This window comes from Lepisosteus oculatus, chromosome 2, assembly GCF_040954835.1.
Source record: "Lepisosteus oculatus isolate fLepOcu1 chromosome 2, fLepOcu1.hap2, whole genome shotgun sequence".
Classification (NCBI taxonomy): domain Eukaryota; kingdom Metazoa; phylum Chordata; class Actinopteri; order Semionotiformes; family Lepisosteidae; genus Lepisosteus; species Lepisosteus oculatus.
Genome location: NC_090697.1, coordinates 54,077,985 through 54,102,791, shown reverse-complemented (window position 1 = coordinate 54,102,791; position 24,807 = coordinate 54,077,985). Strand labels below are relative to the sequence as shown.

At 35.7% G+C, this 24,807-nt stretch overlaps 1 protein-coding gene across 5 annotated transcripts in view; it reads right to left on the bottom strand.

Annotated features, from left to right (window-relative positions):
- The window catches only part of crim1 (cysteine rich transmembrane BMP regulator 1 (chordin-like)), a 619,278-nt gene that overhangs the window by 97,851 nt on the left and 496,620 nt on the right, over nucleotides 1-24,807 (bottom strand). For 4 of the 5 annotated variants that reach the window (XM_069179104.1, XM_069179116.1, XM_069179107.1 and 1 more), the window contains one exon: nucleotides 9,293-9,514. The exons of the other annotated variant lie outside the window; for it this stretch is intronic. In XM_069179104.1, coding sequence (XP_069035205.1) covers nucleotides 9,293-9,514 — 222 coding nt within the window. The remainder of the gene's footprint in view (nucleotides 1-9,292; nucleotides 9,515-24,807) is intronic. 5 annotated transcript variants of the gene reach the window in all.

The following is a 24,807-nucleotide window of genomic DNA, read 5'->3' as shown; positions in this document are numbered from 1 at the left end:
TCTAGTCACGCTACACCACTCCATTCTCATTGTCCCAGTAAACTCTTACTTGTTAAATTCAATGAAGCCCCTTCAGAGGGAGTCAAGGGTTAAACGCGCTCTCAGTTGGGCTGACAGATATGGTCCAGATATTTCTAAAGTACCAGAAGACCATAGACTATTTACTGCAGCTGAAATGATTTTTTCCTCAGGACTGAGTATTCAGGCAGTAGCTAATGCCCGCTGGTTACAAATTACTCGCTATGAAATGTACTCGTTTATTAACATCACGTTAGAAGGCTTAGACGCTATCAAACAAGAATTAAGGGGAGTTAGATTAATGGCACTTCAGAACAGGTTCGTGCTGGACCTACAAAATGCAGCATCTGGAGGATGTGCTTTAATAGGAGACTCCTGTTGCACATTTATTCCAGCAAATGACAATGATTACGGAAATCTTACGCTTGCTATTCAACATTTGAAAGAACTGAGACACAAGGTGGACAAAGAAAGAGGCATTAAAGATACACCTGCTTTTCTCTCTTGGTTAGAATCACTGTTTGGGCCGGGGGGAATGTTTTTTTTCAAGTTACTAACACCGATTATAGTAGCTGTGATACTTGTCTTCCTGTTTTTGTGTTGCTGTTCGACTTGTATTATTCCAATGCTTCAAAATATGATAATGAATATGTTTGCGCATCAGTATGTTCTGATAAAAACGGAAGAATCTGAAGTATGGGAGCCTCCTGGGAGTCCATATGAAGAATCTAACTTTTAATCATTTTCAAGAATAAAAAGGAGGGAATTGTAGTGGAAATCTAATGAGTTAATTGATTCTTAAAAATGTAAAGAGCTTTACAAAAAAATATATTGGTGCTTTTAGATAATATTTCAAGGATATAACTGCTATGCTACAGTACGTGCAGAATTTTAGAAAACAGTTCGTCAACAAAGTACACTGTTTAGGTTAGTTTAGAAGACAATGTACCAAAATAATATATGCTGTTTGGGTCATTAGAATTAGCTGAAAGTAACTGATAAGCTTTGAATAACAAATCTAGTTTTCTTCTCTCGCTCTATGATGTAATCTGTTTTCTCTTAGAGAAAGGGGAAGTTTTAGAAGGGACCAAGTGCTGAACTTTTTTACAGCGCAACGTCTTATAAAAACCCTGTACTGCTTGTAACAAATTGAGTCTCTGGTTGCACTTTGCGAAGTGGCAGCAGGGCTCCCAATATTGCAATATTGAAATAAAGACCTTACTCAGGTGAGAACTCTCTCTTGTGGCTTCCTTGATAGTTAAATTTCCATGACAATCTGTAGCTGGTAGTATTACTGTATTTCTCTCTCTCTTTGTAAACATGTTTTGTTAACACATGAATCGCAGGTGGATTCTGTTTTTTGGTCTGTTATTGTCTGTAGCTCAAATCCTGCTTAACTAAAATTAGACACAAGAAGAGTATTATTGGACAATGTTGTGAGGCTCTGGCAGAATTTCTCAGTAAACTGAAGAGTTATAGAGGAGACAGGTTGTGTATCACTTCTTTTGACACGTTAAAAAAACATTCCAATGTTAATGCAACACAGAAGATAATGTGGTGTATTGGTCATTAGTGAAAAGATTTAATCATTTAATCTCTTTACTGTGCACATTTTAACCCGCTTAGTATTGAATATTTATATGGAATTTTACCACTAAAGGGAAATTTTAGTAGCTAAGCATTAAGAGCAGAGGAGCATAACGAAAGTCATAAAGGTCATAAACGATATTAATTTAGGAACATAAACATATTATGTAAACTGTATGTTAATGTTATTGGTTTTTTAAAGAAAAAATACACACCATTACTCAATTTCTCCCTAAACATTTTAAGCACCAAAGTCTTACATGTGGTTGACCTTCTGACCATATTATGGTAATATCTGTATTGCTGTTTCAGTGCATGTCATATGAGTTGTCTCGGTGGCGTCACGGCTTAAGTGACTGGTTTAAAGTACTTTATAAGGGTGAGGTTGTGTGTTCAAATCGCTATCAGTTTTCTTTTAACAGAAACACTTCTTTGAAAAACTAAAATAGCAAATATTACACTACAGTATATTGACCTTTTTTATTTCAAAATAACACGTTCGGATTGTCTGTACAGTACACAGGGGTACCGCAGGTTGAAATGTAGGGCGCAAATCCACCTGAGCCCAAAAGCCCAACATATTAATGTGCATTCGCCTGGCGCTGTGTGGTTTTTAGCACTCTCTGCGGGAGTGCTGGCTGTGACGAATTAAACTGGTTTCACAGGTATTTTCAAAGTAGAAGGGGGCGAGTCTTCAAGCGAAAGACACCACCCCCACACCTCCAAAAGCCCTTTTTTTTGCTTACAACAATAGTATTTAAGTAAAGTACAGTAAGTACTTACAGTACTTACGGTAGTACTTCTCACGTTAAGAAAGTTATGTGTTAGCATAAACTATCAGTAATCAATAATATTAAATTTAGCACTGTAATAAATTGTGCTAATAATAAATTCTATTCTACTCTGAGAATGTAGGGGGGAGGAAGAATGCCTGTGGTCTTTTCACTGATAAACTTGTGTCAAGCTGTCAACAAAAACCAGCTGTCAAAAAAAGTAAATTGTGTAATATTGCTATTTTGATATTACTAATTGCTATTGCTACTGAGTCTCTGTGTCTACAGTACATTGTTTGTGAACAAACCGGTTTCACAGGTATTTTCAACCCCCAGCCACTTTTGTTTCATCGGTTGTTATCCTTTAAAGCACTTTGAGGAGCCACCTTTTAAGGCGCTATATAAAATAAAGTTTATTATTATTATTATTAATATTGATCATATTTTTCCTCCCAGAACTAGTAAATTGTTGTTGTTATCCTGTAAAGCACTTTGAGAAGCCTCATCAACACCGGCTTAACCATCACCCTGCTGCCGTCTGGTGTCCTGCCTGACACCGAGGCAGCCGGACCCCCAGAGCGCTCACCGTGCACTTTGGGGCTGCAAGGGTGAAAAACCCCTTCTACCTTGCCCCAGTCCGCGAGGACTGTATCCTGCTGTTGGACTGGTTGCAGCACCCCTCTCTGTGTACAGCAGAGCCTCCTTTCCTGGCTGGTGGAGCTCATACAGCTGTGTCTGAAGAGAATCCAGGGTATCAGCTTCAACCACACAGCTGGGCAGCTTGTTCCCCCCTTCCGCCCTTCTCTGTGTACAGAAGAGCCTCCTGTCCTGACTGGTGGAGCTCATAAAGCTGTGTCTGGAGAGAATCCAGGGTATCAGCTTCAACCACATGGCTGGGCAGCTTGTTCCCCCCTCCCACCCCTCTCTGTGTGCAGTAGAGCCTCTTGTCCTGGCTGGTGGAGCTCATACAGCTGTGTCTGAAGAGAATCCAGGGTATCAGCTTCAACCACACAGCTGGGCAGCTTGTTCCCCCCTTCCGCCCTTCTCTGTGTACAGAAGAGCCTCCTGTCCTGACTGGTGGAGCTCATACAGCTGTGTCTGGAGAGAATCCAGGGTATCAGCTTCAACCACAGGGCTGGGCAGCTTGTTCCCCCCTCCCGCCCCTCTCTGTGTACAGTAGAGCCTCCTGTCCTGTACACAGAGAGGGGCGGGAGGGGGGAACAAGCTGCCCAGCCGTTTGGAATGCTACAGAACCCTAATCAGACAATACACACTAGCCAAATATTTGACCAAGATATCCAGACACAGCTGGATGAGTTCCACCAGTAAAACTCAAAGTATAATGCTGGTCCACACTATTTGTAACCATCATTTTAAATTAAAATACTTTATTTTTTCATCCACAAAAAGTAACACCACAGAATTTCATTGATCTAACTAACAAGGATGGGACATTAGTTAGCCAATATGATAAAGGAGTAACTAACTTTTTTGTTTATTTCTTTAGCACATTTATTTGAACATTTCCATCGATTGTACAAGCACTGAAAAACTGTTCAATCCCTAGTTCGTCTGGCATTTTCTTTTACTATAACAGATATAAAAACTCCCTTGCTTTTAACAGAGCGTTTCATAATTTCTAACAACGAAAATTATTTAAATTGCGACACTTTTATCATTCAACGAGCGCTCAAAATATCACAAGGATCAAGAGATCAACAAAGACATTAGAAAAAGATATGTGTAAGATACTCTCTAAAGAGAAATTAAAAAAAGAGAAATTTCACCAGAGCCTCTTCTCTTCTTGTGTCTAATTTTTAGTTTAGAAGGATTCAAGCAGTATTTTAGATAAAAGGCAGCGACCTTATTCAAACCCAAATCATAATTGAACCCATTCGGAGCCTACATTATATTTTAGCGTTTCATTCTGAGCAGACTCTCACACCTGAAGAAGGCTTGCGTTTTCTCTCTTCTCTTTTAATCATGTGTACAATGCTGTAATACAATTTAAAATAATTAAAAGTTTAAACAGTATCAACTAAATTCCATGAATTTAAGTATCGAGTGGTATTAAATAAATACAACTTTTTAGTATAGATTACACTTTTCTAAAATGTATTTAAAAAAAAACAATTACAATCTAATCTTTCCACATTTGATCCCAAAATCCCAAGAAAAATACATCTAAACGGGGAGAAAGTTATGGTGAAAGTTTATTAAGATACTTAGAAGACAAAGATAACAATTTATGTTGCATTTGTCTGATTGTGAATCAAAAAATACATTTAATTAAACATGCGTTTGCAATTTAAATCAAAATGCGATTTAAATCAATATAAATGTTTATATTGTAACGCATACTGTACAGCCTCCATTTCTCTATAAAAAATTATAAAAAGATCGTTTGCACAGCCTAAGGAGGGGGGTCTGCTCTCAGTGACAGCTGACAATCCTCCATACACTCAAGTGAAAAATTAATAATGCCAATGTAAACGTCGTATTTACAATTTGTTGATAATAGAAATGTTAGGTTCTCTAAAGCTTTCTGATAGTTTACCCAGGCAGCAAAAGATCAGCTACATTGGGAAGATGCGACACCAAAGATGTGATTAATAACCTTTTAAATCTGAAGGGAGATCTAAAGGGATCCCCCCCAACTCTCACACACTCACACACACTCACACACACACATGCGATAGAAGCAGGAAGCATGAGCAGGGACAGTTGTCAGAAGGAAAGAAGGTGACTATTCACTGTTATTAAAAATGACTTAAATTGGAACATGTTGTGATATTTAGAAATATAAAAAGTCAATTAATTGTCCATAATATTGCTATTTTATTTTTTAAAGAAATGTTTGTTAAAAGAAAAGTCATAGCACCGGCTGGATTTGAATAGTTGGAAGAAATATCATAATAAAATGTAAATTGAATATCTAAAGCAAATTAAAATTCTAAATTGGATATTTTACATATGCTTTAGTATACTGTATCTGAGAAACACCTATTCAAATTATATGGTGGCAGTTGAGTAAAGGAATTGCAAAAGAGAAAATGAATTTAATACAGTATTAAAACCACTACATATTAAAAACACAAATAATTTCTACATTAAAATAATGACTGTGTATTCAAGTCAAAATTATGCAATACCTCCACAGTAATTTTGCCACACTGACAAATCTGCCAACCTTCTAGATAACCTACATTACCTAAACAGGTTCTACATTATTCACAAGGCCAGACTACCAGATTTGTAGTTCTGTTTGTCTCGCTTACATTTTGTGTCTTCCATTTGTGTTACATCACGCCCCCGGAGGAGTTGTCATTCCACCTCGCATTCCAGCACGATTTCCAATTAGCCATTTACCCCAGCCTATTTAATACTGCTTTACATTCTCACCTGTGCTCAGTATTAAGTTTTCCTGGCAAGAGCTACCCCCGTCTTCCTTTGATTAATTACGTCTTGGTTTTTGGCTTCCTGACCCTTCTTTGCTCTCCGACTATGTCTCCTGGTTTTGTTTTGGTACTTTGGAGTATTGTTCTTGCTTAGACTCTTGGCTTTCTCACGGCTTACAGCTCCACTTCTGATTTTATACTTTTGTACCAGTTTGTATCACTTCAGCTTTCTGACCTCGGACAGTTTAATAGACTATGCCTCTGAAGTTCGTCCTGATTATTCTGCATAGGGTCCTCATTAATATTCCGTAACAATTTGGTCCTGGTTTGTCATTTGAAGTACATACAACTCATTATATTCTGGGAGGGTTTCTCACAGGAAATTATATTATCTAGTCTCAAATTTCATTCCATTTTTTCTTCAACTCTCCCATGTAAAATCATAGGAGATATGAATTAACTGTCTGAAGGCAAGGGAATTACATGTTTGAAGTGAAAGAAAAAGTAAAGAGGCAGAAAACAGAGTACTTAATGCAGAAACAACTATGCAATAAATGGAAATTGGAAAATTGTTATGCTCCTATTGTTTAGTAACAGGTCAAATTATAACAGATAGAAGACTGTGTATAAAGACACTGCTTGAATAATCACAGTACAGAACTGAAGATGCTCAGCAGAACTTTTGCTGTTACCACCAATTTAGCATTTGTCACAGACTTAATGTGTTTCAATGAATAATATTATCCTTTTATCTGCTTCACACTAAAGAATAGAAAGACAGATCACCAAAAGTCCCTGAGGGAGATGAGGAATAATGGGTGGTTTTACTGGATAGACTCCTGTTGCAGATCTGTGACATTTAAGATACAAAACCACAATAAAACAAATTAATGTGTTAAAAAATACTAAAACTGAGCTTTCTTGCTTAAAGACCAAACTCTTGTCTTTCCTTACAACACTGTTATCTATAATATAAATAAAACCTCCTTTCCCCTTGAGAACAATTTAGCATGCACTTTGTATGCTGATTATCCTTAAACAGAATCAGTCAATTTGTGTTCATTTACACATCATTATTTTTAAACACAGCATGTTGTGGAACTACACCTGTAGTTGACAGACATATGTAGCAATCAAATACATTAACTATTTTTTATGCACTCACAGACATAATTTATGTAAATTAATTTACTGGGCAAAAAAAGAAACCTGATGGGCACAAAAACTCATTAAAGTCTTTCAAAAGGTAAACATGTTGCTTCACTATAAATAAGATTTAAATAATGTTTTTCAGACATGAAAACTTATGGATGTATGTAATAACAGTAACAATAACAATAATAATTAAATCAGTAGGTGCTCATAATTGGAGGAATTGGATATCCTATTAAAAAAAGTGTTAAAGCTGTAACCATATTAAATGCTGTCTGCCACTAAACTCACTCAGAGCAGAAGCTTGTTATTGGCATAATCTGTCAATAGAAATATGAAAGGTTCAAATTTCACATTTAGTATTAATTTTTTTAATCATTTTACCAAAACTGAGATAAACAGTCTTGATGACTATAGTATAGATACAAGCTACAAATACAGTTGTATCCTCTTTCTGCAGAAAGCTCAGATTTATACCACAGAAAGAGAGTATCTGGAGTAAAACCAGACATTTAAATATATTTTTGAAAGCTTATTTTCATATGGCATGGTAATATACATATTGTACATGTATCCTATCTTTAGCAATAAGTAGCAACAAACATTTCTTCTTTATGTGCATCAGGAAGGAAATGATAAGGAAAGATCAATTACATTTACTATATACTGTACAGTATGTGGTGAATAATAATAAACTCACAAGACAATTCTTAAAGTTACAAGTAAAGTTATTTCTTAGTTTCCAACTGAGCTTCTAGAGTAAAGAAAAATTAATATTATCAATATGCAAATACTTCAGAATAACCTAGTCCAAAATATTTGCACTGCAAATGAAAGAACGTGTTACCAGCTTACAACTTTGGTTTGATAAATGTGAAAAAAATATTTTAGTTGTTTTACTCTTTTCTTCTAATTCTGATCTCCTATTGACATAATGATGCGATTAAGCATTCAATATTTTTAACTTGTCAAAATGTCTCCCCTCCTTAGGGCAAATAAAACGTATTTATTATGGCAAAGAGTGCCTGGAACAGTCCCTTTTATCATTTCTAATTATTTGTGTACCAATCAAAAAATTGTACACAATTTGTGTTGATAGCATGTGTTAATCAGATAACAGGTGAAGCATATCAGCAATCTAATTCTAAAAATATTAACATAAACATCTGGTGCTTCCTGACAGTCTGCTTTCTGACAGTTGTACAAAGATTGGTGTGATAGGAGGTTTATTTTTCGTAGCACCTTTCAAGAATATCCCTATTGAGAATACTTCAGAAATAAAGAATGAAATTCAGTTGCTGAAAAACAAAAACAAAAAGAAAAAGAACAAAGTGTAACCAGGCCAGAGAATAGCAAGTTTTTTTTATTTTAATCTCACCATCAAAATTAGAAACTAGATGTTTAGAAAAATGAAAAGAATTCTGAATGCATCACACCTGCTCATAATGAAAATTGTACTAGTCCTTTGATGGTAGTTGTAGATTAATACTGAATAGTAGCTGAAATTGTTCACTGTAAAAACTAATATTATTACAGTTTAGAGAGGTTAGAGAAGTTAGAGAGGAAGATAGAATGTAACCTGTACTGCTGCAAGTTCAGGCACTGTGCAATATAAATACAGCATATTTTAAAAAACTGCCCCAAAGTCTCAGGACTAAAACAGGAATGTGCTACCAGCATTAGTAAGTCCTTGCAAGGGACAGAAATGTATTTTGTAATCACAGTAAAGGTTTCCATCTTAAACTCCCCCCCAGTAAACTGTATGTTTGAGACTTTTGTAGATTATTTGCCTTCTTCACTAATAAAGTTTATTTGCATTCTTCACTAATACATTCCTTTCTATCTTTTGTCCAAGAATCAATTAACTGCTTTGTATTGATAGGTTACATTTCTATATTTGAAAAGGGATCAGGTAATCTTCAAACCAGACATTAGTGTAGAAATTAATACAATGACAAACCCTGCTTGTTTTTTTTTCAAGCACAGGACATTGTTATAATTTAAACTAGTATTTTTACATTAAACATAGGTTTTTGCGTCAAGTGATCTTACCTCAATAAGATCTTTATCAAGCCAATTAACCTACCAGTTTGTCTGTGGACTGTGGGAGGAAACCAGAGCACTGGAAGGAAACCTACACAAACCCAATGCAGATAGCAAACCATGTCCAGAATTGAATCCAGGGCCCCAGTACTGCAAGGCAGCAATGCTTACCACTGTGCCATTCTGAAACTGAGACTAATCTAAAATTCCAAAACACTTACTTCAATGTGACTGAACGTTACAATAAATCAGCAAATGCAGAGTAAATTAACACATTGCTCAGTGTGAATGACCTATATTGGAGGCATGTTTATGACTTACCCAGACAGTAGGGACAGCATTGTCCTTTCCTCAGAACTGGTCTGGCACAGGCAACAAGAGGGCAGGACTCTGAGTAGCAGCTGATCAACCCATTCAGACACACGCAGCTGGTGCATACGTTGGGCTTCCATGACTCTGCTGCCAAGAAGATGTCCCCTTCCTCATTTTTGCAATAGCTTGGTATACTCTTGTTGTTAGGTGATAATAACTGAAGGGACTCATCTGAAATTATAGGGATTTTAGAAGCTCAAGTTCAGTTAAAAAAGTGCCTTGAGCCTGTCTGTTTTTTACAATCACTCCAAGAAAAAGGTGTTGGCAAGGAGTCAACATACCGTATGTTCATGTAATAAATATATTTGTAAACATGTACAAAAAGATAACACTTGCTCTAGGATAACCCTTACAATACTTAGCTTTACTCTGCTCATAAAAAATAATTTGTTTAAAAATGAATGTATTTTGTCATCTTAATTACTTACATATTTTACAACATACAAAAAGACTGAATGTGAAACATTCAGTAATATACTCAGAGTTACAGATGCAGCCATTCAAAATGGGTGAGGTATTTCACGGCATACCCCGGTGGGCGTGTCACAGTATCACCCGGTATCACGTGTTTCACGTGTGTCACGTGACTAACTATCCAGCGTCGCCTTGTAAAACCGCCAGGGGGAGCTTAACCTCTCATGTACAGCATTTGAGCCTTTAATTTTGAACTGTGTATTACAGCATGTTAATCATCAGTCATTAAAATGTTGGTATATTTGATGGAAAGCAAGATTGCTCAGTTGGACAAAAGTACACAACCTACCTTTATCAGAAATATTTATGCATCAAAGCCTTTACTGAAGATATTACTAATAGTATTAATAATGGATGACTTTGGACAAGCTGTATACTCAAAGTATAATTTCTTTAGCACATTTGTACAAGCACTTGGAATCTGTCCAAGCCATACTTTGTCAGGCATTTTGTTTTACTTCAACGGGGCATAAAAACTTCCTTGCTTTTAACAGGGCGTTTCATAATTTCTAGCTACGAAAATGATTTAAAATGCGACACCTATCATTCAACTAGAGCTTAAAATATCACAAGGAAAAATACACACCGGTATTCCATTTCTCCCTAAACATTGTAAGCTTAGAAGTCTTTAACTAACGTGATACCGGAGTCAACAAGCATACTTTTAGAATTTGATTAAAAGGGAATATAATATGGAATCGCGTATCTAAAGAATTTTATAACGGTATGATTATATCCGTGTACTGCGGCAGAGCTATGTAGGGCTGTTTCGCCTGCCTGATCATGCGAGCTCTCTTGTAGCCTACTGGTCTAGGTGCGTGACTACCAACTGGCAGGTTGTGTTTTAACTGACTTTTATTAGGTTGACTTTTATTTTAACAAACATTTCTTCGAAAAAATAGGTAAGCAATATTATGGACAATCAATTGACTTTTATATTTCAAAATATCGCAACATGATCGATATTAGCGATATTTTGAACATATCTTCCCTTTTGACAGCGGTTCCTGCTTCTATTGTGTGTGTGTGTGCAACAGTAAATTTTTATAGAGAAATGGAGGCTGGACAGTATGCGTTACAATATAAACATTTATATTGATTTAAATCGTGTTCTGATTTAAATCGCAAACGCGTGTTTAATTATGTGTTTTTTAATCATGATCAGGCTAATGCATTTCTACATTTTCTGTATGAACCAGCTTAGAGGTTCATACAGAAAGACAGCTTGTGTTTAAATTGAGTGTAAGGTAATTTATGCTTCTAAAGTCATGGTCAGTATTGTTGTACTGTGTCACATTATTTTATAGCGTTTTTATTGCGTTATTAAATCCGGTGGCGCTGTGTTAGTTTCCTGATTCACATTATTTAAACTGCGACACTGATCATTCATCTCTAAATAAACTTTATTTTATATAGCGTTTTAAGCGAATAGGTAATTAGATTGCTCATAAACCTAATCACTTTTTCTACATAAACACAGCGTGATTGCTCTCTGAAAATGCTTTTCCTTTATTTTTAAAGTAAGCTCAGATTTCAACTATAGATCGTATTATTATAAACTTTCTTGGAAAAATGTATTTTATGTAAACCATGTTTGCTATTAATTCATTTAGGGCTAAAATACGTTCATTGTCTTCTAATCGAGTCGAGTTGACATTGGAAGCCTGCCACACCCGGACCGTTAAACCAACGCATTAGCACGTCAAAGCCCATTGAGCCAGTATTGGCTTTAGTATCCCCCCCTTCTCCCCTCAATTCAATTCAATTCAAGGTGTTTTATTTGCATGACAGATGGGTACAAGCAGTGTTGGGTACTGTATGTATATTGTAACGCTTACGGCAGACAGGCACTGTGTAGGAGCCGACGCACCAGAGCAGCGCCTGCAATTTTTATATTTGTAACTTAGTTTTTAAAATTAGTCAAGCAATACGAAGCATCTCCTTTTACTTAGTGCCTGAGCATACTGCAACGCGTGTGAAGCCCATAAACGATATTAATTTTGGAACTTAAACATACAGCATATGGCTGGTCTCGGTACTTTAAAGAGAACATACACACCAGTATTCCATTTCTCCCTAAACATTTTAAGCATCGAAGTCTTTAACTAACGCGATACCGGAGTCAACAAGCATACTTTTAGAATTTGATTAAAAGGGAATATAATATGGAATCGCGTATCTCCAGAATTTAAAGACCAGACAATCGCAAACTCGTTTTCAATAAAAGTATTTTATTCATTCAGCAGTTTGTGAGAGGGACATCCAGCAGGGAGAGACACACACACCGGTTTTCATTGACAACATTGTTTTTTTTTCAATTCCTCTTGTCTAACAGGAATGTTTTGTTTGTGGACAGACTGTTAGACAAGAGGAAAAGACCGCCTCCTCCTACGAAGCATTTCGTTGATCCGATCACGAATTCTTTTCGAGTCGTACGCAGCAAGGGTTGAGAATCTCCGATTCACCATCGTACTAATGGTTTCCCGGAGATTGGGTTAAAAAAAAAAAAAAAACATACTTACAACTGTGCCATCCTACTCCTTAGTTAATACATTTTATTATTCATAAACAGTTAACATTGTTAGCAAAATATTTTGAATTATATTTAACCCTATTTTTTCTTTAGTTTTGTATTTAACTTATTATATGATAGTCAGACTTAATGTATATTTGAACAATGAAAATATATTTTTACAAGATTTTACATTAAGCACTTAAAATTAATATGGTTAATAATAGTAAACTGTAACATGCTTTAACAAGATCGGTTAAACTGTGGAGAAAATGCTTTCAGAGAAAATGTTTCAACCAAACCTGTTCCCACACACCCCGCCCCCACTACCATTAGAATATACACAAACATTTTAGACCAACGGACCACGAGTGCCCCTGTCGGTCAACCAATCACGCACTGCGGTATCGCGTGTCATCATACCTGCGGTATCTGTACTGCGGTGTCTGTACCGCGCACTTTGAATGGCTGCATCTGTAAATAACTCAGTGCTTGACTGAAGGTAAACTGAGTGAATCATTACAGTTCAAATAATGTCTTCCAGTAACACAATCTCAACAATTCAGAACTACATTATTTAAAATGTTATAGTCTTAAGTAAACTAGATGATATAGACAAATATACTTTATTTCTATTAAATACCAGATTCCATTCATGTCTCATCATTAGGGTTGTGGAAAAAAAAAGTTTAAATTTGAATCATTAAGATGTACTGCAACCTTCTACTGCAGATGCTTATAGCGAAGAATCATTGGTTACAATTCTTTCTGTAGTATAAAGAGAAAAGTGTATAACTTTAAGTGTTATTAAAGATTTTATTTTGTATTATATTAGAGATTATAAACTATATAGTATGTAGTGCAATACTAACCATATTGGAGATACTTAGCTATTTAGCTTAAAAAATACATTTTACTAAAATGCATTTTTGTAACAAAGTTTTGTTCCTGATAAATAATAAGAACTATCTTAAATTGGCTACTGACCTACAGTATACATAAATCTATACCTCTAAGTAATTTACAAACCAGAAGTTATCAAAACCAAATTCATAGCCTTAATGCAATCAATCTTAAAAAACAAACATCAAAAAGACTTTTCCAGCATTCCAGTTTTATGTTTTATTCATGTCATTTTTACATTTGAATATAATCATCTAGCTTACAATAACAATAACAAGCTCTATCTAGACTTAAACATGACTTTTAACAATAAGCCCTATCTAGACCTGAACATTTAATTAATACCACACAGATTATTATATTACTATATTATATATTACACAGTGTAGTGTAAGCATTAGAGTGAGACTTTCTTTCACATTGTACTTGTTGATTCAATGAGATGAGAAAGAAAAACTATAAGAAAAATGGATTTAAGAAACTCATTTCTATTACTTTCCAAATTTTGTTTTGTATTTTGACACTATCAACAATATAATATTATTGGATAGATCCCAAACCTTTCGTTTTTTTTCATTTTTTAAAGATTTCCTCTGTCATATGTGCAGTGCACAGTCTTTATAGGGAAAAAGTAGTTTAAATTGGTTTAAATTTAAAAGAAAATCAGAAGAAAAAGCAATAAACTTATTCCAGCAAAAGGCTGGCTTCATTGACTGCATCATTGTAATTGCACATCAACCCTTATCTCAAAGATATATATTTATATTGAAATATAAAATACATAATATATTTATATAGCTGGTAGTGGTAATTGAAAATAAAAAATAAGGTAAAAACAATATTCCACTTTCTTCCTAAACATCTGCATAGGATTCTTTAACTCGGTCACTTGTGGTTATTTTGGAAAAGTTTGTTTTAACTACAATTCCCATGAATTTGCAAGGTTTAAATTAATAACAACAAAGAGCATATGATTGAACAAACATAAGTACTTATAAACCAGCAAGGATGGGACCTGCAGGAACTCTGGATTTCATTTGTTCACTGAGTGGTGAAGGCCCAACTGTAAAATTATTTTAATTCACAAGGACTTATATTTTATTTGTAACAATAAATCATATATAGTATTTTAATCACATCATTTTGCTTGTTGTTTATTATACAAAATTAGGAATTTTTGCTCATATTCCTGAAAATTTACATTTTAAATATGACTTTTATTTTAAAAAAGGGTAGTACCACTATGTTGTTTGTGATTTTATATTTAATACATTTTTAATCTAGGTTCCTCTTATATAAAAACAAACTTAAAATAAAAATAGGTCAAAGGAATTGCTATAATTGCTTTTTAGTGACAAACAGATTTCTAAATTATGCTATATGTTTCTATAACAGATTAGACAAAAAATACTCGTTTTCATTCTTGACTGTAGCAAATATCAAAACTTGTTTTTCTAATTAATCTTCTAATTAATTAAAGTGATTTTTCTATTGATTTAAAACCATCATACATACAACATACAACTAATCATACATACAACAAAAAGGTTTTTGAAAACATATTGTCTACTATTTGTAACTTTTCAAAAATGCTCAAAATTTTACCAGAAGATGGCATAAAGCCGATTGGCATTAAATTTCATGAGAGGTGTACATGGACCCAGAAACCAGTTATTCTAATGGTCCATTGCGTTTTTAATTTAGCTTGTGGCACAAATTACATGAACTAAGAAACTACATTTCCAACTGTCCCGCACATTCAGTTGTCCAATAAAAGTGACACACCACTGCAATAACACATTAACACATAGGTTAGATAGACAGATACTTTATTGATCCCGTGAGGGAAATTGCAGTGCAACAGCAGCTTAACACACACAACACAGCCACAGTGTAACAAATTATATAATAATAGTACAATACATACAATACAATACAAGAGTTACTCACAGTCCGGACACACAAGAACAAACTAGAACAGAACAGTACACAGAAAATCGTATCACACATATGAATATAAATATAGATGTAACTATAGATATAAATATAAATGTATTGCACAGGTCCCTGGCATATATTGCACAAAAAATGGTTGTTAATGGGAAAAAGAAAAAGATGTAGCAGTAGATGTGTATATGCGTTTAGTCCAGAAACAGGTCACTGTCGATGTTGCCTCTGCCAAGACGCAAGGTGGATTTGTTGTACAGTCTTATGGCAGAAGGCAAGAATGACCTCCTGTAGCACTCCCTGTCGCACCGTGGATGAATCAGTCTATTGCTGAACGTGCTCTTCATTCCTGCAAGCCTTTCATAGAGGGGATGGGAGAAGTTGTCCATGATGGCCTCTAGTTTGGACATCATTCTCCTCTCAGCCACTACCTCCAAGGGGTCCAGGTCAGACCCAAAGACAGAGCTTGCTCTCCTGATGAGCTTGTTCAGCCTTTTGGAATCCACTGCTCTAATCCCAGAGCCCCAGCACACCACTGCGTAGAAAATGGCACTCGCTACCACCGACTGATAGAACATGTGTAGGATCTTACTACACACATTGAAGGACCTGAGCCTCCTCAAGAAGTAAAGTCGACTCTGTCCCTTCTTATAGATGGCCTCGATGTTCTTAGACCATTCCAGTCTATCGTCGTTGTGCACTCCCAGGTACTTGTACGAGTCCACCATCTCCACGCCACTCCCATGGATGTAGACAGGAGTAGGTTTGACCTTTTTCCTCCTGAAATCTACCACCAGTAGATACCACCAGGTTGTGAGGTTAAAAGGCATGTTTATGTTGTTATAGTTAAAAACAGGGTTCACAATCTTCTTTTGCAAGGTCGAACCTATGTAGTTTATATTCACATGAAAGTCTAAAATAAACAAATCACCTCACTGCTTTTTACTCCCAATGGGGAATAAGCCTTTTATTCGCCACACTTATTTATATGAATGGAGCTAGAAGAGTTGCCGTTTTAGCTTCAAAAAGGGATAATTGGAAAAAAATTGCATTTTCAAAATAAAAACACTATAAAAATGTTTTACTGTATATAGTGTTTAATGGTATGCTCATTTATACAATAAATTTGCATAGGAAATTGAAACAATATTTTCGTTAATGAAAATGGAACTTTGTATGGGGCAACATCCCAGTGGGCAGTGATTCGTCGAATATACGTATATTCACGGTGAAAATACGGCTATACGTATAAATACGTCGCCGCGACGTATAATCAACATCGAATTGCAACCGTAAAATCGACGACATTAATAAACGCATATATAAAAAAACACATCTAACACAGTGCCTGAGGCTTTTTACTGTATATATCGTGTGTGCCGCAACTAGGAGTATACGGCACTCTGCACAGTGTACGAAGTAAATTATTTTCACAGTAATTAATTAATTTATTACATTTATTACTATATTTATGTGTAAATAAATTAATTACTGCGAAAATATATATACGGATATTCGACAAATCACTGCCCACAGCTTGGCATACAAGGGTTTTGTGGAGGGGGTCTTGCCATCTGCCTGAAAAAAACAGTAAAATGTTTGAGTGCCTACAGAGTTTCTATTTTTATTTTCTTGAAAAAAGTTGATACCATTTCCTGGACACCCCGTCCCCCATCAGTGCGCGGTGCCTGGGGAAAAATCTGTAGGGGGGTGTCTGAAATTCTGAGGGGGGGGGGTGGGTGATATTTCAGTTGAAACGGAGCTGTACGGTGCAGCTACCCAAATGAAATCTTGCAGCTATGCCATTGATTAGTGCTTCATGATAGAAGATAACGACTAGCAATCTGGTATTTGCGATGAAGTTCAGTTTCACATTTTTTGTCACTCTCGTGGTTTGTACACTGATACAGATGCAGCCATTCAAAGTGTGCGGTACAGACACGTACCGGAGGTAATTGGCTATGGCGTCGCGCATTGTGACGCACGAGTAGCTGAGCATAAAAAGAATAGGAGCATACTGTAACGCATGTGAAGGGCATAAACGATATTAATTTTGGAACATAAACATACAGTATATGGCTAGTCTTGGTACTTTAAAGAAAAAATACACACCGGTATTCCATTTCTCCCTAAACATTTTAAGCATCGAAGTCTTTAACTAACGTGATACCGGAGTCAACAAGCATACTTTTAGAATTTGATTTAAAGGGAATCAAATATGGAATCGCGTATCTAAAGAAATTAGTAACGATATAATTATATTCATGTACCGCAACACAAGAATAGTACAAGCTGTACATTGTCTGTTGATAATGTTTCTGTAGTGCTTTTTCATCACTCTACATGTGACCTTGCTGGTGGTGCTGTGGGTTAGGTTCTTGACTCCCACGTCACATGGTCTGTGATTGAATCCCACTGGAACCATGACTTTTTTTAACAAACATTTCTTTGAAAAAATGAAACGTTTCCCTTGGTCAGAGATTAAATAAAACCTCACTCGCACCAAACAAATTTATATTTCTAAATATCACAACATGATCGAATTTAAGTCATTTTAATAACAATGAATAGTCACCTATGCGTTACAATATAAACATTTATATTGATTTAAATTGCGTTTGACAATTTGTCACAATCAGACAAATGCAACATAAATTGATATCTTTGTCTTCTAAGTATCTTAATAAACTTTCAGCATAACTTTCTCCCTTTAGATTTATTTTTCTTGGGATCTTGGGATCAAACGTGGAAAGATTAGATTGTAATCGTTTTTATTTTTTAAATACATTTTATAAAAGTGTAATCTATGCTAAAAAGTTGTACACCACCTGCTATAAAGTTACATATTGTAATACTTTCGGGTTCGGATAGGACAGACACGAGAACTCAGACTTGTGGAGTTAAAGCAAGTTAAAGCCTTGATTTTATATATCACCTTTAAAAGTGGAATCTCAAAACAAAGTAAATACCCAACACTGATTGTACTCATCTATCATGCTAATAAAGCACCTTGAATTGAATTGAATTGAGGGAGAGAGGGGGGGAGGGCGAGCGAGAGAGCCAGGACAGACAGGCAAATAAGATACACTCCACAGACATTCACAACAGCGACATATCATAAAACGTTTGCACATATAGTTAAGTTATTACTTGGTTTTCAAAGTGCAAGTGCAATGAAATACAATATTGTTGTTGTTGCTGTTATTGTTGTTTTTATCCTGTAAAGCGTTTTGAGAAGCCACCTTTAAAGGCGATATATAAAAGCGCTGATTCTTATGGAATGTGTTCCGCCAGGGATTCAAATTTTTTTTTATTTTTTTTAATCTCATATCCAATTAAATAGCAGTATAACCTTTATGTGATATCACCTAAAGGACAGCACATACAAGGGTTAATTGCACAATGAACCGCACCAAGAAATTTAAAATAGTCTTCTTTAGGTGTGAGGGTAGGAGTGGATCGCAGCAGGCATAATCAGCAAATTAGGAAAACAAAGAACAGGACAGGTGAGACGTGTATCCAGAGAGCGAGTGATCAGAAAAAGGGACAGCTGTTACCCCCAGGATTTCGACGCAATTGTTTTAACTTGCTAATGCATCATACACATTTCCTGGTGTCCTGGTATTAGCTCATCGGTATGGTGTAAGTTTTATCTGTACCATACCATACAGTTTATATGTACAGAATTCAAGCTGCACCACTGTATTGCTTTGGTAAGGAGACGGACAATGGCCAAAATCATTTTGGAAGACTCTCTCACACCAAATAATGAAGATGAAAAGAAACGGGAAGTCAACACGGGACATTGTACAGCATTTGGCTTCGATGGACATCTTTGTTTCTGAAAGCACAGTGAGACGACATTCTAAAGGGAAGAGGAGGCAAAAAGAATCTAAACCGAGGACGATTCAAAGGTCAATAACTTTCTAAAAATACTTTTCTTGCATGTAAATACAACTACGCACATTATTTTTAAAACTAACTGTTGATCTCTTTTTTTTCAAGTCCTATTGTGCGAGCTATCGACAAACTGACTGATGAAAATGATGAGCTACCGGCGATGCAAGTCTAAAGACGGCTATGGGCTGACCTCGGTGCGACCGTTAGTCCGACATTGATAAGAGAGTGCGCAGGAGGCTTGGATGGAGATACAGAAAAACCAACACATGCCCCATGATAAGGCTAAAAAACAAAGAGGAAAGACTCAAACAAGCGCTCCAATGGATTGAACAGGGGGAGGCATTTCAGGATGTACTTTTCACTGACGAAACAACAGTGGCTCTGGAACAGTTTTCAACAATGTCATTTTGCAAAAAGGGGAGATTTTGCAAAAAGGGGACAAGGCAAAGCCCAAACATCCACTGAAGGTTCACGTCTGGGGGGGGTATATCTAGAAGAGGCCCGGGACCACTTCTTATTTTCGAAGGAATTATGGACCGTGAATTCTTCGAGGAAGTCGTGGTCACCCAGCATGCCGCCCCATATATCAGGGAGCACTTTGGATCAAGGCACCGACTCTTTCAAGACAACGATCCGAAACACACAGCAGCAAGGGCGAGCCTTGTAGCAGAAGGAGTGAATTGGGTGAAAACTCCAGCCAAATCCCCAGATCTAAATCCGATAGAGATGGTTTGGTATTCGCTGAAAGACTATGTTCGGAAAACTGCTAAGCCCGTCACAAAGCAGGAACTGATCGATGCGATCTATAAATTCTGGGAGGAAGAACTGACCGAAAAAATTGTAACAATTTTATTAACAGGCTGTTTCGTGTTCTTCCTAGGATTGTTGACCGGGGCGAGGGACATTCGGGACTGTGAGTCTGAGAAAAACAGTCTCACGTTTGTGGACAGTCTGTCCACAAACAAAACATTCCTATTAGACAAGAGTAATGTAAAAAAAAACAATTACTTTTTGTCAATGAAAACCTGTATGTGTGTCTCTCTCTGCTGGATGTCTCCCTCTCTCTCTGCTGAATGAATAAAAGCATTTTATTAAAAACACGTTTGCGTTTGTCTGGTATTTACTTTGGTCCCTTTTAACTGTTTTTCCATCTACTGTATTGCTTTGAGATGTGTTTAACTTTAAAAATGCGTTTGTGTTTGTCTGGGTATTTACTTTGTAATCTGTGGTTTACATCTACTATATTGCTTTGAGATACCACTTTTAAAGGTGATATGTAAAATAAAGTTTTTTTTATTATTGCTATTGTATTTTATTTTATTATTGTAATCTTTCCACTTGTACTGTATGTCATTGGAAAATACAAGAAGTTTCTGCTTTGTGTAAGGATGGTATCAAAAACTAATCTAAGTGGTGAGAAAGCTGTGCTCAATGTATTTAAGGGACTTAAAAGTAAAAGGAGATGCTTCATATTGCTTGACTAATTTTAAAAAGTAAGTTATAAATGCAGACGCTCCTTCGGTGCCGCGCCGGGTGTAAACATCTAAATATACATTCCTCCCCGGCAGAGGCCTGAAGAGCTCCCGGCTGGGGTGCGCGGGGAAGAGCAGGACAGGAGTGAAAGTGGTCAGGGCGGGATTTAGGAAGGCCGCCGACCAGTGCGGCTGTCCCACAGTGAAGCGGGCGTACAGTCTGGGCAGGTATAGATTACACTTTTCTAAAACGTATTTGAAAAATAAAAACGATTACAATCTAATCCTTCCACGTTTGATCCCAAAATCCCATGAAAAATAAATCTAAACCGGGAGAAAACTATGCTGAAAGTTTATTAAGATACTTAGAAGACAAAGAAACTATAAATTTATGTTGCATTTGTCTGATTATGATAAAAAAACACATATAATTAAACACGGGTTTGCGATTTAAATCAATATAAATGTTTATATTGTAACGCGTAATGCCCAGCCTCCATTTCTCTATAAAAATTTACTCTATTACATATTTACAATTTGTTGATAATAGAAGTGTTAGGTTCTCTAAAGCTTTGTGATAGTTGACCCACCAAGGCAGCAAAAGATCAGCTGCACTGGTAAGATGCGACACCGAAGATATGATTAATAACCTTTTAAATCTGAAGGGAGATCTGAAGGGATCCCCCCCCACACACACACAATAGAAGCAGGAAGCAGAAGCAGGGACCGTTGACAGAAGGGAAGAAGGTGACTATTCATTGTTATCAAAAATGACTTAGATTCGATCATCTTGTGATATTTTGAAATATAAAAGTCAATTGATTGTCCATAATATTGCTATTCTATTTTTTTGAAGAAATGTTTGTTAAAAGAAAAGTCACAGGGCCATCTGGATTTGAACACACAACCCGTGAGTTGATAATCAGGCACATAGGCCAGTGGACTACAAGGGAAGTCACATGAAGAGAGAGGCGAAACAGCCCTACACAGCCCTGTCGCAGTACACAAATATAATTATATCTTATTAATTTCTTTAGATAAGCGATTCTTTTAATACAGTCTTTGCTGTGCTCTTGGGGATCCTTGTGATATTTCGAGCTCTGGTTGAATGATAAGTGTCGCAGTTTAAATAATTTTCGTAGTTAGAAATTATGGAACGCTCTGTTAAAATCAAGGGAGTTTTTATGTCCGTTGCAGTTTTTTTGCAACATGAATATAATCATATCGTTATTAATTTCTTAAGATACACAATTCCATATTATATTCCCTTTTAATCAAATTATAAAAGTATGCTTGTTTACTCCGGTATCACGTTAGTTAAAGACTTCGATGCTTAAAATGTTTAGGGAGAAATGGAATACTGGTGTGTATGTTTTCTTTGAAGTACAGAGACCAGCCATATACTGTATGTTTAAGTTCCAAAATTAATATCGTTTATGGCCTTCACACGCGTTACAGTATGCTCCTATTCTTTTTATGCTCAGGTACTAAGATTTCCCTTCAGTGGTAAAATTCCATATAATTATTCAATACTTAAACGGGCACAGTTAAGACATTAAATATACATATACATACTGTATACAGTACAGTTTGCATACGGTAATATGTTTATGTTTCTAAATCTATCTCTTTTATGAGCATGTGAAAGGCATGGTGAATCGATTCTCAAAAATTACTGTACTTTGCATGATTGGAAACAAATGCGTGATTGCGAAATGCTGTGGTGTTACTTTTACAAATCAATTTACGGTCAATTAAAAAATAATGTGGACCAGGGCAATACTTTGAGTTTACAGCTTGTCCAAGGTCATTCATTATTAATACTATTAGTAATATCTTCGTTAAAGACTTTGATGGCGACAGCTCAAACATGAGAGGTTGAGCTTTATTAGCTCCACCTTGCGGAAATTCCGGATACTATTATTTTGCTTGCGGTACTATAGGAGAATTTACGGTAACTAGTGGTATTTCCTGGTTACTCGTGGTAGAGCGTAAAGCGCACCGCAAAATAATGCGGTATCGCCCGCGCATTTTGAATGGCTGCATCTGTATGTGCCGTTCCTGGACGGATAGCCCTCCTGCACATCAAACAGTCGGAGTGACTGTTAGTGTCATTTAGTGTTGTCTGACCATTGACAAAGTACAACTATTTTTTTAGGGCGCAAATTACGTTAGGTAAATCTTTTTGCCCAAAACTGAAGGGGTGACACTCCTCCCTCCCCTCGTGATGCCAGGCCTGTCCCCATCCTATTCCATAATGTCGTTATATATAATACCATACAACAGTGACTGATCCTTACTAACTGCATGCGTTAAAATTGCACATCAGCACATAGCAGGGGGCACAAAACCGCAATGTATTATCAATGTTAAATTTGAACCATAATATCGACAACATTAATAAACGCATACGTTGAGAAAATATCTAACCCAGCATATTTTCCAGTTATATACCAAAATGCATTGCTAGTATTCGTTGGTCACCATTTTGGACATGTTTTTCAAAGGTAGAAGATTGAAGTATTTATCTGCAAATATTTCAGCAATCCTCTTTTGATGAGTAAGTATGAATAATAATAATACTATCTGAATACATACAGATCTTTCTTAATATTATTTTGATTAAAATAGTACGTGAATAAGCAAAAAATGGCACATAAAAATAGTGTGAATGGGGAAGATGACACAAAATCGTTTTGCCGTTTCTCTTATTATTCTTATTCTATGTTGTACTTTCAAACTTTGGGTACTCTTTAATTAGGACAGACATTATTGCTTAACTGCTTTGATGCAAGCCAAATTTTATACATTTATTTCAGCTTTGAGCTTAGTAAACCTTTCATTTTTTAGATTATACTAAAGAAGATATTAATCATCATTTATTTGGGAAGTAATATTATATAATTTTCTCCTAGCTGCGGTGCTGAAGCTCCACCCTAAATCAACAGAAAAAGAAATAAAGGAGCACGCAATGCATTACTTGAAGAATGCATATGCAAGGCAGGGGGCCAGGAGATCTGAACACTGAAAATAATAGGTTTCTGGTTCTAACTGTTAGGACAATTAGACAGGGTTTGCAAATAGTGGACAAAAATCGTCTTAACTTCCATTGTAATATTTGTTTTCTTGGAAATATAGAAATTGTACATTTTAAAATGTATATTTGAATCAAAATATGGTTTTGAGTTAGTGTGTTAATGTAATTAGTTTGTGTTTGTCATTACGATACTGTATATTGCCATGTTACTAGAATTTGTAGCTGAAGTTTAAGACTAGTTGTGTTTTTTATGATTATTGCCCATATGTTGATTGTTGATTGATTGTATACAATGTATAATTTGAAATACATATTCTTCAGGTGTGAATGTGTATTTTCAGAATAAATTTCTAAACCAAATCATTGGCTTAATTTACTAGTTTCTACACCTGTAAAACCTATCTTTGATGTATAATAGACCTCTAACCATATACGTATAATAGACCTCTAAAGTTATCCATATAATAGACCTCTAACCATATACGTATAATAGTCCTCTAAAGTTATCTGTATAATAGACCTCTAACCATATACGTATAATAGACCTCTAAAGTTATCCGTATAATAGACCTCTAACCATATACGTATAATAGTCCTCTAAAGTTATCTGTATAATAGACCTCTAACCATATACGTATAATAGTCCTCTAAAGTTATCCGGAACTCCAATGGTCTCAAAAATGTAATCATTGTCCTTAATGAAATTGTTGCTAGTATGCCTACAGTATGATCAGCACAGGAAAGCATTAAAACACGCAAGGACATGTGCTTCATGCATGTTTTTAAAACTCCGCTTTATACATTTGTTAAAACTGGTATTTGTGCTGGTGATGCTGTAAAAGCACTTAAATACCTGAAATTACTTTGAGAGTTAAAAAAAGACTACTACTATTTGATTTTCTCAAAAACCTTTATCCTTTGAAATGAAAAAATAGCTAATTTCTGAACACAGGAAATGTAATTGTAATAGGCCTGTTTCCTTGTGGCACAAAATAATTTGCAAGTTTTGATTTTTAACCATTTTAATTGTACAGGAGTGAAATGTGAGACTTTAGTTAAATAGTGTAAATATTACTTTTGACCATCTAATTAATTAAAAATCTTAATATAAAACTGATCTTTAGGTATTGTGACAGGTTTGCAATTTCAGGTCCAGTCTCTTTGTGTTTATATAATGTATGTGCTAAATTCTTTAAATACAAATCTTTGGAAGTCCAAG